Source organism: Benincasa hispida, chromosome 7 (assembly GCF_027475165.1).
Source record: "Benincasa hispida cultivar pf3 chromosome 7, pf3_genome.v1.1, whole genome shotgun sequence".
NCBI classification, from domain to species: domain Eukaryota; kingdom Viridiplantae; phylum Streptophyta; class Magnoliopsida; order Cucurbitales; family Cucurbitaceae; genus Benincasa; species Benincasa hispida.
The window spans coordinates 17,340,126-17,354,847 of NC_143484.1; the positions used below are offsets into that span (position 1 = coordinate 17,340,126).

General features: G+C 34.7%; 1 protein-coding gene across 3 annotated transcripts; it reads right to left on the reverse strand.

Moving 5' to 3' along the window:
* Nucleotides 1-2,500: 2,500 nt before the first annotated feature.
* Nucleotides 2,501-8,681, reverse strand: LOC150034962 (cleavage and polyadenylation specificity factor subunit 3-II-like). 3 transcript variants are annotated; one of them, XM_090315343.1, is made up of 3 exons: nt 3,414-8,681; nt 3,266-3,317; nt 2,501-3,150 (listed from the first exon to the last, which is right to left on the reverse strand). In XM_090315343.1, the coding sequence occupies exons 1-3, from the start codon at nt 3,915-3,917 to the stop codon at nt 3,143-3,145; spliced, it is 564 nt and encodes a 187-aa protein (XP_090171469.1). In that variant the 5' UTR covers nt 3,918-8,681; the 3' UTR covers nt 2,501-3,142. The 3 variants fall into 3 exon arrangements, with proteins under 3 accessions (XP_090171469.1, XP_090171467.1, XP_090171468.1); XM_090315341.1 differs by having other exon boundaries at nt 2,501-3,317; nt 3,414-8,637; XM_090315342.1 differs by having other exon boundaries at nt 3,266-8,629.
* Between the last annotated feature and the right edge of the window lie 6,041 nt (nt 8,682-14,722).

Below are 14,722 nucleotides of genomic sequence, written 5' to 3' on the forward strand. Positions count from 1 at the left end.
AACAACTTTTTGAAAGCTACTTTTTTTAGTTTTCAAAATTTGGCTTGATTTTTTTAAACCATTGGTGAAAAGTAGATAATAAATTAAAAAATTTGAAGGTAAAAGTAGTGTCCATAGGCTTAATTTTCAAAAACAAAACAAAAACAAAGTGGCTACCAAACGGAGCCTAAATAGTTACCAGAACAGGACCTAAACATTTCATTATTTTAAATTAAATATAAATATCTACTATTAATACATATGTCCATATCAATGATTTGTTTTATATATTTTGTTAGATTTTTACAATATAATGAACACATTGATTCACTTTTTATGTTCATGTCAAACATATTTTAAAATGCTAAGATAAACATATATTTATCCCTTTTCCCTTTTTTACAATAGTTAATTAATCCTTTAATAAGAATTAAATAATAAAAAATGGCCAAGCAATAGACCCGGGTTCGACTCCCTGCAAACGCATTTTTTAATATTTGACCTTTTTTTCAAAGGTCAAATTATTAAATTCAAACATGTTTTATTTTCATTCATGTTTCAAATATCTATATTAGCTTCGTCTCAACTTTTTTCTTTAACTAAATCTAATTTCGAGTTTAGATATTTGAACGTTCAATTTTAAAGAAACGAATAAATATTATCAATTTTATCTGAACTAGAGAGAGTTTCAAACTAACTTAACATAAAGAAAGATATATATGTTTTTTAGTTATTTTTTCCTCTCTATAATAATGATGATAGATTCGACTTTTTTAATGACTCGACAAGAATGAATTAATATATTTATTTAATGTTTACGTGAGAGAAATTCTAGAAAACAAGAAGGGGGAAAGAAAGAAAAAGAAAAATGAGGGGAACAAAGGGAAAAGAGGGCTTCTAGAAAAGGTAGGGTTCTAGAACTTGATTTCAACTTTCTTTGTGCATCAAGTCTTTTATTTTCCAATAATGGCCAACATTCCATTTTGAAAATTACTTGGGAGTAGTGTTATTCCATTTCATTTGCTATCTGTTCATACGCTTCAACTTGAGAACGTTGTATTAATTTAAACATTAAACTTTCAGAATTATATAAATTTATAAAATTTTTAAGAATTTATTTTAAAAACATCCCGTGAGACTTATAATCAAACCCCTGATTTTTCATAATATTATAGTAAATCAATTTAGACGCATTGTTAAGATTACTTTTGAAGATCAATTTTATTACATAGGTAGACTTCTTAAAATATCAAATTAACAAAATAAATTATTAAAATTGATATGGATGATTTTCAAAATCAAGTCTTAACTAAGAGTTTAAATTGATTAGCTTATGAAATTTTAAAAGTTTAATTGACAAAATTATAAGTCTCTCACATAACGTTTATCCAAATAAAATGTAGTGGAACACAATAAGTTGATACACTTGCAAAATCCAAGATCTAATTCATATTTTTTTTCCAAGAAAAGAAATATTCATTTGGGGTCCATGTAAGGGATATGCTAGACATTTGGTGGTTTTTCATTTGACAAGAACAAGATATCTCATCGAAGTTGATCTCATATGTATATTAGTTAATCTGGTTATTCTCACAACACATGCTCATTTTGATTGTTGCTTATTTAATCAACAAATTGTTGTAATAACAACTATACCAATTTGCAATGCTTCACTTCTTATTTAGGAGTTGTTATACCTGAGAGCATTATGTTGAGCATTATATGATTAGTATAATCAAGGTTCTACATTGTTAGAGAAGAAAGTGAGTATGGAATCTTTTAAATGGTTTAAACAGCAAAGTCAAGAGAGTAAGGATAAGTGGACAGTATAATATCATTGTGGAGATGGAAGGAGATGTTGTTATCATAATTACCAATTGGTATCAGAGCCACGATCTAAGCCCATATGGCAATGTGTTAGAAAAACCTACATATTTCAAACAAAGAAAATTTAGTGAACCTTATCCCCTCTACTTGTTAAGAACAAATGTGATTCGTGCTCATGCTTGTGCTCTATTTTAATGGACTCAAGATATGCCTCCGAATTGAGTAAGTTGTTCTCGTGATTGAGTGTACGCATTTCTTCAAAGGGATCTCTCACATGATGTTTATCCAAATGAAATTCTCACATGAGCTAAGAGGGGAAGTTGTTTCATTAGTAATGAGACCTTTTGGATGGTCCAATATTAATCTATCTAAATAAAAAAAATTATTCAATTTAGGCGCCACTACCTCATAAGATCCATAATGTGAATTCTAAAATTGGTTTGCCCTTTAACCAATTGCTAGATATAAGTTCAAACTACTTTTACAAAATCTCTCATATAACAAAATGATAACTGAACACCAGATGAGATCCTTGGCTCCCAATACTACCAATGACATCATATGAGCTTAAGGTAAAATATTGAGTATATTTTGTATAAAAAGGAGTGATGTGGCATTTATGTTTTTCGTTTTTTCAAAAAAGAAAAAAAAAAAAAAAAGAACTATAACATTTGTTAATGTGTAAACATTGTAATTTAACGACAAGACAAATAAAATGGAGTGTACCTATGGCGTTAATGCTTGGGACAAGCAATTAGTGTATAAAACGGATTCCACAAATACAATCAAAATGAAACAATTTGGAAAACTCCTAATAGCAAATAATAACAATAACTTAGCCATTTTTACAACAAACAATTCTGAACTCTGAGAAAACAAATAAACCCATTAACCACAAAAACTCTTATATAAAAAAACTCACCACCCTTTGCCAAAAGGAGCATAGTTCAACTGACATACGAATCTGTTAGTGACAAAGAAGTCTGCAATTCAAATCCCTCTATCCCTACTATACTAAAGAAAATAAAAGGATCACCACTCTTTAAAGACTGCTCGCACTTTTGCATAGATAGCAGTTCCACTTCCGGCCATTCAAAACTTCCAAAACAAACAATTCATAATTTAAACCTCCAGATTTGGCATCAGACTATGAACTTCAGGTGATAAGCAGTAGATTCTTTCCTTTACCAAACAAGTCATGAATTGAGCTAACCTCATAATGCATATTCCCATGTATATTTAAGGAAACCATACATAGTAGGCCCCCTTCATGTTGAACCGAGATTATGCTTCTCCAAGATAGAAATGATTTTCCATGCAAGGATTTCATCTGCAATTAGCCAACTACAGCAACAAAATACTATAGTAGATTCATTTTCAATTCTATTTGTAGTTCTGTAAGGGCAATCTTCCTTTGAACAAATGGACAGTGTAAATGATTCAACTTGAAGATACTCACCAAGATTTTGAACATTCTTGTCTGAAAGTTCACTTGAAAGCTTTGAAAATAGCTGGGAAAGCCATAAAGATTTTCTAGATAAGCAATCCATAACATGGGTCTCCTCTAAGTTTCCAAAATATATGGGTCTACAATTAGCAAACCTAACCTCATGCTCTTGTTCTCCCAAGAGTAGCAGTACTTCATCCTGGTGTAACACCTTTGTTTTCTTACCCTTTTCCATCACCAAGATCCCTTCGTTCACTCTATCATCACTTACCTGTAGCTCTGGACCACAACTAAAACTAGAATCAAACTTGGTGTCCAAATTTCTATTCAAATACTTGAAATGGTGATTCGAGCATTTGCGTATAAACACGCGTGAAGTTCCTCCTGCTTTGCAACTTAAATCTTTTAAATTAGGATCAACTTTATTGTTCAGGTTTCTTTTCAAAAACTTGAAATTAGGAGTTGAACAACTCTGAATAAACATCCTTGAGGCTTCTGCTTTGACAGAAAGAGTTGAAGAAATGGATACGGTTTCATTATTTGCAGGATCATAACATGGGATTCCGAGTTCAGAATGAATCCTCTGCTTTAAAGTAGCCATCTTAGGCTTCTCTCCATGTACAAGTATCACGTGCTTCGGACTAAGGAACTTCACAAGATCCATAATTCCTTTGGAATCAGTATGTGGGCTGAATGCCAGTTGGTGAATCTGGGATGAACATATATATAGTCAGGAAAATTGTACAATGATAACATGACTATAAAAAGAATTACATGCATAATAAAAGGAAACAAAAGTTCATCCAGGTCAACTTTAACGGTGCTTAAAATATTGGGTAAATCGAGAAACATTCCCTGTACTTTTGAGTTTTCCACATTCAGACCCTTTATGCATGTTTTAGTCCCATTTTCATTCACATATCTGAATTCATCCAATTGCCCAAGTTGTTCGTCCATCTAAAAAAACACTGATTCAACCAATAATAAAACAATAAAATATAATATTGCTTCGCTTGCCAATTATCATAACCTCATCTCTCATTGTCATGCACATACTCAAAAAGAGGCCTTTTATCTATTTCTCAGCAGGCCTTCGCCAATTATCACAACCTCATCTCTCATTCTCACGCACATAAGTTACTTTTATCTATTTCTCAGTAGCCCTTATAAGTTACTTTTATTTTTCAGTTTTTCGGTGTGTGTGTGTATGTCTATATAAGATCTAAATTGGAATCAAATAGGACATCCAAGTTCAAACTCCAGAATGTCACACCTTTTCCACTCTGATTAACATTTTGAATTCACTTATTCAGTTATCGTGCTAATTTCTTGTTATAGTTAGGGTTTTTTATTATTGTAAATATCTTGTTATATTTTCCTTCTCTATGCTTTGTACACTTGTATATATTCATATCTTTGGTGAATGAATAGAATATTCTGATTCTCTCTCAAACCTAATTGTTTTACATGGTATCAAAGCCCTCTAAACAAAATTAGGGTTTTGTGAACCTTAGGGTTTGAAAATTTAGAACCCATTTGTGTTACATCTAGGGTTTTTTTGGAGGGGTGAGTTTACACTTTTGCTCACAGCTGCCGTCTTCGGTTCATTCGCTGCGCCACTGTAACCACCGCCACCGCCGAAAAAAAAAGTAGTTTTTCGACACCGCCTAGTCCATCGAGAAGCCCAGCCGCCGATCTACATAACCCCAAAGTCTGGAATCCATTTGACCAGCGTGTGAGGCTCACGTGCCATTTTTCCCTTCTGCCGTTGATCCACGCGCCAGCGCGTGCACCACCTGTTTCCGTTTGCCTTTTGTGGGTTTCCTCGGTTTTGTTGACTCTTCTTGGTGGTGTGTTTGTTTGGGCTATATACTTACTATTTATAAAAACATTTCTTTGGTAAATTAGGGTTTGATTCTCTACTATCTGGTATTTATTTTGAGGTAATGGCTAATAAGAAACTAGTAGTTATATCTGAGATGGTTCCTATGGTGTCAAAAGTAACTGAACACAAGTTGAATGAATCCAATTACTACTCATGGAGATCAAATGTTTGCCACTTTATTAGGAGCATGGAAACGGATGATCACATCACGAAAGAGCTACCGATTGATGCTTATAAAAAAATTTGGTGGCGGGATGATTCAAGAATGCATCTACAAATCAAGAATTCTATTGACTGTGAAATCATTGAACTAGTCAATCACTGCGAATCAATCAAGGAACTATTGGAATATTTGGATTGCCTTTATTCTGGGAAAGAGAATATTAATAGACTATTTGATGTTTGTAAGACTCTATAAACCTGATCAAGAAGAAAAATCTCTTACAAGCTACTTTATGGAGGTTAAAAATACATGTGCAAAATTCAATGCCTTGATGCCAATTAGCACGGATCCAAAAGTTCTAATGGCTCAAAGTGAAAAGTTGTTTATCATGAGTTTTTTAGTAGGTCTTGCACTTAAATATGAGATGGCCAAAGATCAAGTGTTGTGAAGCTTAAATATTTCATCATTGGAAGAAGCTTATACTTAAATACTTCGTACAAAGAAGACACAAGCAGTTATGTCATCTGATTCTAGTAGTGCTTTGATTGGATGCACAAATGATTATATTAGTAATATGGGGGTTGAATCAAATAGCTCCAAAGGTCATCCCAATAACCAAAGATCAAATCCAGGAGGTGTTGTTTGCAATTACTGTCATAAACTTGGTCATACGAAATGTGAATGCAGAAGATTGATGAATAAGGGTCAGAGGGTGCCATCTGCACATGTTCCTTCTACTCCTGATAATCTTGACAAGTCAATTACGATTTCTGTAGAGGAGTTTGATAAGTTTCAACAATTTCAAGAGTCATTGAGAGCATCACCTTCTACTCCCATTATGGCCATCACAAAGACAGGTAACATCTCTAAATGCCTTCTTTCCTCCACGTCAAAATGGGTCATTGACTCTGGCACTACAGACTATATGACAGGTAACTCCAGTTTATTCCCTAACATTTGTACATCTACCTCTTCACCTGATGTCACTATAGCTGATGGAACCTCCACACCCATTTTAGGATCAAGAACCGTCCATCTTACTCAATTAATTTCTTTGTCATTAGTCTTAAATTTACCACATTTTTCGTTTAATTTGATTTCAATCAGTAAACTCACTTGTGATCTTCATTGTTGTGTCTCCTTTTTACTTTGTTATTGCTTATTTCAGGATCTTACAATGAAGCAAACTATTGGTAAAGGGCGTGAATTTGGCGGTCTTTGCATCTTTGAACCACAAACACTTACAGCCATCACATGCTCTAGCGTGTCATCTCCTTTTGAAGAGCATTGTCGTTTGGGTCATCCATCTATCTCTGTGTTGAAGAGTCTTCGTCCACAACTTCAACATTTGTCTTCTTTAGATTGTGAGTCATGTCAGTTTGCTAAATTTCATCGTTTGAGTTTGTATCCTCGAGTCAATAAACAAGCTAGTGCTCTTTTTAATTAGTCCATTCTGATGTGTGGGGTCCATGTCCTATTGAGTCCAAAAGAAGGTTTAGATATTTTGTTACATTTGTCGATGACTATTCTCGTGTTATGCGGTTATATTTAATGAAAAATCGTTCTGAGTTACTTTCTCATTTTTGTAACTTCCAAGCTATAATTTGAACTCAGTTTAGTGGTTCTCTTAAAATACAATGGAGCGATAATGCTAAGGAATATTTCTCTCATGCAGTCAAGTCATATTTAGATTTCCATGGCATTTTTCATCAATCTTCTTGTGTCAATACTCCAACGCAAAACGGTATTGCAGAATGAAAGAATCGTCATGTCCTCGAGACGGCCAGAGCCTTGGTGTTTCAGATACATGTTCCAAAATCCTTTTGGGCTGATGCTATTTCCACAACTTGTTTCTTAATAAATTGCATGCCCTCTTCCATTCTTAGGGATGAGATACCTTTTCGTACTTTATGCCCCAAGCAACATTTGTTTCCCATTCAACCCAAAATATTTGATTGCACTTGCTTTGTTCGGGATGTTCGGCCTCAACATACCAAGATAGATCCAAAGTCCTTAAAATGTATTTTCCTTTGTTATTCTCATGTTCAAAAGGGGTATCGGTGTTATTGTCCTAGTTTAAATAAATATTTCATCTCTCCCGATGTCACTTTTTTTAACATTCCTCATTTTTTTCATCGTCATTTTTCTCTTCGAATAAGAGTCAGGGAGAGCATAAGGAATTACAGGATGACTTCCTTGTCTACACAGTTATTTCTCCTTCTGATCCTCTTCTTGATTCATCTCTACCTGTGGCTACCTCTACTCTTCCACCCATCGTTAAGGTCTATACTCGATAACAAACTCCTTCAGTTTCATGCCTTGTACCAAAAATTTCTTCGTCTCCTTCGATTCCATGCCCTATGCCAGAGTCTTCTTCGTCATTGGATCCAGAAACGAGTGATAATCTTCCTATTGCTCTTCGCAAAGGTATACGTACATGTGCTCATCCTATTTCCTCTTTTGTTTCATATAACCATTTGTTGTTTTCCACATGTTCATTCATTGCATCCTTAAAGTCTGTTTCCATCCCTAAAACTGTTCAAGAAGCTTTGTCTCATCCTGGTTGGCGTGCCGCAATGGTGGAGGAGATGATTGCCTTAGATGATAATTGTACATGGGATTTAGTTTCTCCCCCTGTAGGAAAGAAGGCTATCGGTTGCAAATGGGTATGTGCGGTTAAAGTCAATCCAGATGGTTCTGTTGCTCTGTTAAAAGCACGCCTTGTAGTGAAAGGCTATGCACAAATATGTTGACTATACTAATACTTTTTCTCCTATAGCAAAAATGGCATCTGTGAGGTGGTTTATTTCATTAGCTTCGATCAATCATTGGTCTTTACATCAGCTTGATATTAAAAATGCATTTCTTCATGGTGATCTTCAAGAAAAGATGTATATGGAGCAACCACCAGGGTTTGTTGCTCAGGGGGCGAATGGAACAGTGTGTCGCCTTTGTAAATCTTTGTATAGATTAAGGCAGAGTCCATGGGCTTGGTTTAGTAAATTTAGTTAGGTGATTGGAAGCTTTGGAATGCAGAAGAGCACGTTAGATCATTCGGTCTTTTTTAAGAGATCTGAGGGTGGTGTCATCTTGTTAGTCGTATATGTGAATGATATTGTGATATTGGTGATGATGCTTTAGATATCCAGTCCCTAAAGACCTTTCTTCATAGTCAATTTTGTACAAAAGATTTGGGCATGTTGAAATACTTCTTAGGAATTGAGGTAATAAGAAGCAAGAAAGGAATACTATTATCACAGAGAAAATATGTACTTAGACTTGTAGACTGAAATAAGGAAGCTAGGGGCTAAGCCATGTAGTACCCCAATGATGCCCAACTTACAGCTCACAAAAGATAGAGAACTGCGAAAAGATCCTGAAAGATATAGGAGGTTACTGGGAAAACTAATTACCTTACAGTGATTCGACCCGACATAGCCTATTTAGTGAGTATTGTGAGTCAGTACATGTTATGCCCTATAGTTGATCATTGGGTTGCACTGGAACAGATTTTGAGCTATCTGAAGGCTTCTCTCTCTTCACCTAATTCGAACAATTCGAATTATTCTATTATACTGTTATAAGTTTATTCCATATGAGCTAGTAGGGGAACCTAATGGACCTATAGATCATGGGCTCCAACGATCCGAGATTAGCTGGCTAAACTCTTTAGATGGAGCTAATCAACATTCGTTAACTCACGGGTCATTCCACTATAGTCCTGTAGTTGCACTCCCGTCACTATAGATATATTTGTGTCCATATGATATAATCATGATTAGTAAGCTAATCCTTCACAGGTTGTTTGTAATCTCGGCTGGGTCATTAAAACCGTTTTACCCCCGAATCACATCTTATTCCTTAAGTTCCACTGATCCTCTAATGAACAATTGCTTTAAGGTCCAACATATAAACCGAACCCCTCTCGGGCCAATGAGAGGGGGGGGGGGCCTTGTTCAAGACCTGGATTCAGTATTAAAGGGAACAACCTATCTACTATCCCTATAACGGGTAAGAGTGAATTCCGTCTTGCATCCTATGTTCCCAGCTATCCACCTGATCTTACCCCTGAAATGGGAGGCTTATTGGGCCAGCGATAATGAGCTACCCTCACCTATGCAGATCTAAGGATAATTCCGAGTGAACATGAGTTCATAGTTAGTTCAAGATTAAGATTAAGTTACCTAGGTCATCAATTAATGAAATAGTCAGTTTTATACATTAAACGACATTTAGAACATAAAAAGTGACTATTTCATGGTTCAGTCTTATGTAAACTCTTTACATAGGATGTCTCCATTTTCATATCTTCACATGAACGGTTTAGGATCACATCGTTTGTACTAACTACAAAATGGGCCGCATCCATAGTTTACCCAGAATATAGACTATTTTGGCTATATATATTTGAACTTGATCCACATTTATGTCACTACATAAAGTTCAAACTTAAACTTAATAGCCTCAGAACCTTAGTTTATTGGATTCATGAATATAGAATTTAAATTTACTAAATGTTTTCAATAACAGCTTTATTGAAAAAGAATATGATATTACAAACTACGAGTTTTAGGACATAAAATCCAACACAAACTTCGTCCAAATTTTTACTTGTAGAACATTTCAACAAGTAGAAACCCAAAGTTCATCATTTTGTACTCTTTCTTGACCTTTTGGTCCAAAGTTCAACCATACAGGTACAAAACTCCTATTCAGGGTTCATAAGTAACTTTTAAACAAAACTTCGACCAAGTTTGGACTGAGCGCACATTTCAATATGTAGAAACCCAAAGTTCGTCCTTTGTGGACTCTTTCTTCACCTTTTGTCAAAGTTCGTCCACATAGGTGCTTAACTCCTCTCCAGGTTTCATAAGTATCTTTTTTTTAATAGGTAACATTATTATACAACAACAAGGATGATCCCACAGTTTGGGATCAAGGCAACACAACAACAAAGCACAAGCAAATAAAAGTCTGAATAGAAACCACATAAGAAAGGCAAACAAAACTAAGCAAAACAACCCACCAGGGCGAGAGAAACAAGAAACAAGAAAAACCCACAAACAGGCGACAACAGCAGAGCAAAAGAACAACAGAAAGAGCTGAAGAAAGAAAAAACATGGCGAAAACAAACTAGATTAGACCAAGAAGGTCAACCCGCCATGAAGCTGGGTGGAAAAGAGTTTTGTACCTGTATAGATAAACTTTGGACCAAAATGTCAAGAAAATGTCCAATAATGATGAACTTTGGGTTTCTACTTGTTGAAATATGCTCCAAGCCAAATATTGGACGAAGTTTGGTTCTAAAGGTACTTATGAACCCTATAAAGGAATTTTGTACCTATGTGGACAAACTTTGGCACAAAGGGTAAAGAAAGAGACTAAAAAGGATGAACTATGGGTTTCTACTTGTCGAAACGTGCTTCAAGTCTAAATTTGGATGAAGTTTGGTTCAAAAGATACTTATGAACCCTAGAGAAATGTTTTGTAGCTGTGTGGACAAACTTTCACCCAAAAGGTCAAGAAAGAGTCTGCAAAGGATGAACTTTAGGTTTCTACGTGTCAAAATGTGCTCTCTGTTCAAATTTGTTCGAAGTTCTGTTTAAAAGTTATTTATGAACTCTGGACGGGAGTTTTGTACTTGTATGGACGAACTTTGGACCAAAAGGTCAAGAAAGAGTCCAAAAATGACAAACTTTGTGTTTCTACTTGTCTAAAGATGCTCCAAATCCAAATTTGGACGAAGTTTGGTTCAAAAGATACTTATGAACCCTGGAGAGAAGTTTTGTAGCTGCATGGATGAACTTTGACACAAAAGGTCAAGAAAGAGTCCGCCAAGGACGAATTTTGGGTTTCTATGTGTCAAAACGTGCTCTTTGTCCAAATTTGGTCGAAGTGCTGTTTAAAAGTTATTTATGAACCCTGGATAGGAGTTTTACACCTGTATGGACGAACTTTGGACCAAAAGGTCAAGAAAGACTCCAAAAATGACGAACTTTGGGTTTGTAATTGTCGAAATGTGCTCCAACTCAAAATTTGGACGAAATTTGGTTCAAAAGTTACTTATAAACTCTAGAAAAGAATTTTGTACGTATGTGAATGAACTTTGGCACAAAGGATAAAGAAAGCGACTTAAAAGGACGAACTTTGGGTTTCTAGTGTCGAAATGTACTCCAAGTCCATATTTGGTCTGTTTTATACGTATGTGGATGAACTTTGAAACAAAAGGTCAAGAAAGAGTCCAAACGAACTATTGGGAATGTTCTAGAACTCGCAGTTTGTGTTAAAAATTTTATTTATCAATAATAATGACTTGTTGATTTTCCATCTTATTATGAAAATCCAATAAATCCATGGATATAGTCTTAATATTGTAACTTTATGTAGTGAATAAACAGGAGCAATTTGACAATATATAGCCTAAATGGTCTAATAAGTATATGGATGAAATTGGGTATCTCATGATGTGAATTCAACCATTGAACCATTGCATATACGTAAAGGACCAATTATAAGAAGTAAGGCAAAGAAAATTCAAGAGGCATTCACACTACATCTTCAAAACTAGCAAATTCACAAGAACCGACAAATAATTTTGATACCAAAGTTTTATATAATGTTCGTTCAATGAGTCAAGAAGAGAATGACACGAGAAAAGTCTTATAGTTTGGAAGATGACATGGTGGTCAAAAAAAGTGTACAGATTTTGTGAAGAAAATGCTATCAAGTGTGCATTGCATGGGGAAATATGATGTCAAACCTTGTCAAATGTGCATATCTACTTGCCGCCTTCTAGAGGAGATATTTAAGGTGATTTGAAGACTTTCTACATTCCTAGTTTTTCATTTTGACTTATAATTTAGTACGCAATTAAGTTTCAAGTTTCTAGATGTTATTTTCTACAATTTGCAATTAATTGTATTTGAATGACTTTTGAGTTTAGGTCTATCCACGACCAATTGGCCTATAAAATGGCTTGTAATGTTCTTCAAAACTCAGATTATCGATTGTAAAAAGCTTGTGCTTATTCAACCCTTTGGTGTTATTTTTTTTCTTTTCAAATCTTGCTTTAGATTTGATATTTAAATCAATTCATTGGATTAGTCTTGATCAAGCTAATTCTGGAGTGAGTTGTCTTAGGATCTAAGAGTGACCATCATAGATTCTAAGTTTGATCTAAGTAGCTTTCTTTGTGAGTGTTTGGAAGGATCCTAGAAGGACTTGTAGCTTTGCATCCAACAAGCATCGTGGGCGCTTATCATCTCATCTTGGTAACACTATTGGAAGCGCTCACTCTGTTACAAGAAGCTCTAAAGTGCTACAAACGATGTGATCCACAAATTGTTCATGTTGAGACATGTGAGTGGGGGCATCCTATGCAATGTGTTTGCATATAGACTGGACCATGAAAATAGTCACTTTTCTTTATAAATCACCATTTACTGTTAAAACTGACTATCAAATAACCTAGGTTAACTCGATTTTAATCCTGAGCTAGCTATGAACTCCTGTCTGTTCGGCATTATCCTTTGATCTGCAAACGGTGAGAGTAGTCCAAAAGCACTGCTCAGTAAGATGGAATTTACTCCTACCTGATTTAGGGTTAACAGATAGGTTGTTCTCTTAAGTACTGATTCCAAGTCTTGAACAATTGGGGCCCTTCCTTCTCATGATGGAGAAAGGATTTGATTCATAAAGAGTATGAATCAGAATTGTTCATTAGAGGGTCAGTGGGAACTTAAGAAACAAGATGTATTCACAGGGGTAAAATGGTAATTTTGACCTAGTTGTGATTACGAACAACCTATGAAAGATCAACTTACTGATTATGGTTATAAAGTGGACATAATATATCTACAGTGAGGGGAGTTCAACTATGGGCTATAGTGGAGTATCCCATTAGTTAACGAATAGGGGTTAGATCGGACTAATGAGTTTAGTCGATTAATCTCGAATCGTTGGAGCCCATAATCTGTAAGTCCGCGAGGTCCCCCTACTAGCTCGTAAATGGTTATGCTTTAGAGTAGCTTGAGAAATTAATTTGAAACATTCAAATTAAACGGATTTGGAGAATATATATTTAAATATGATTTAAATATATGAAAATGATTACTGTGCAAAAAAATTAATTTAATATTTGATATTAAATTAATTAATATTTTAAATTAATTTATGAATCTAATTTTAGAAAATTATTTTTCAGTTTTAAAAAATCAAAATGGTTTTTGAAATCAAATTTTGGTTTTAAAGAAAAATTGGAAAATTAGTTTGCATGCACAAAAAAACTTGGTTTTCCATTATCATCTTGTTCATGCTCACACAAAGCCCACTTCTTCTTCTTCATTAAACTCCAAGCATGACCTGCAAGCCATGCACATCTCTTCTTTTTATGTTCATTTCCAATCAATAAAGAAGATTGGAGTGAATTGATGGCATGCGTTACACAGAAATTTTGAGAGAAAATTTATTCTGTAAGAAGGATTCTTCGAAAGTGTGTTGCTGTAAGATTTTCTCTATTCTTCATTGCTTGAAGTCGTTCTCAAGTCCCACAACTCGGTCTAAAGCTATTAGAGGGTAGTGGGGAAGATCTTGAGGTGGTTCACGGTTATCTTTGGTGAAGACTGCTACTGTTTGATCAAGTTCTTGAAGAGTTCTACAAAGGTATGATCTAAAACCCTCTTATTTAGATGAGACTTGAGAACGACTTTAATACTTAATGTATCAATTTATAATAATGTATTTACATTTATGGAGGTTCATGTATGTAGTTAAAGAGTTTTTGTTGAACCTAGTCAATTGGGTGAAAGGTTATGTCCTTTCAAGTTGTCTTTTTAATTAGTGTAAATACCTATGTAATTTTTTCATTTGAATGAAATTTTCTCTCAAGCTTTATGTTTTTTCTTTGTATTCTTGTGTTTAGAATGCATGTATTAGAACTTTCAATCTAGTTTGATCAATTAGATTGTGAAAAGTTCGAAATCTTGAAGTTAAGAACAAGTTCTCCTTTCTTCTTAATCATTGATCAATCTGCCAAGCCAAATCTGTTTAGCTTTCTTGGGGTTGTTATCATTTTGTTTATTGGGAGTTATTCTTATTATCGTTGTGGGGGTTCACCTAGAATAAAGGAGGTTCTTATACGTGATTCAGGTAGTTCCCTTTATCACCTAGAGAGGAGTTTTGTACCAGTGTGGATGAAAGTAGACACAAAAGGTCAAGAAAGAGTCCAAAAAGGACGAACTTTGTGTGAACATGTCGAATCTGCTATAATTCCAAATTTGGACGAACTTTGGATGAAAAGGTACTTATGGGGAAATGAGTTTTGTACATGTGTGGATGAACATTGGCACAAAATGTTAAGAAAGACTCTGAAAAGGACAAACTTTAGGTTTCTAATTGTTGAAATGTGCTCCAAGTCTAAATT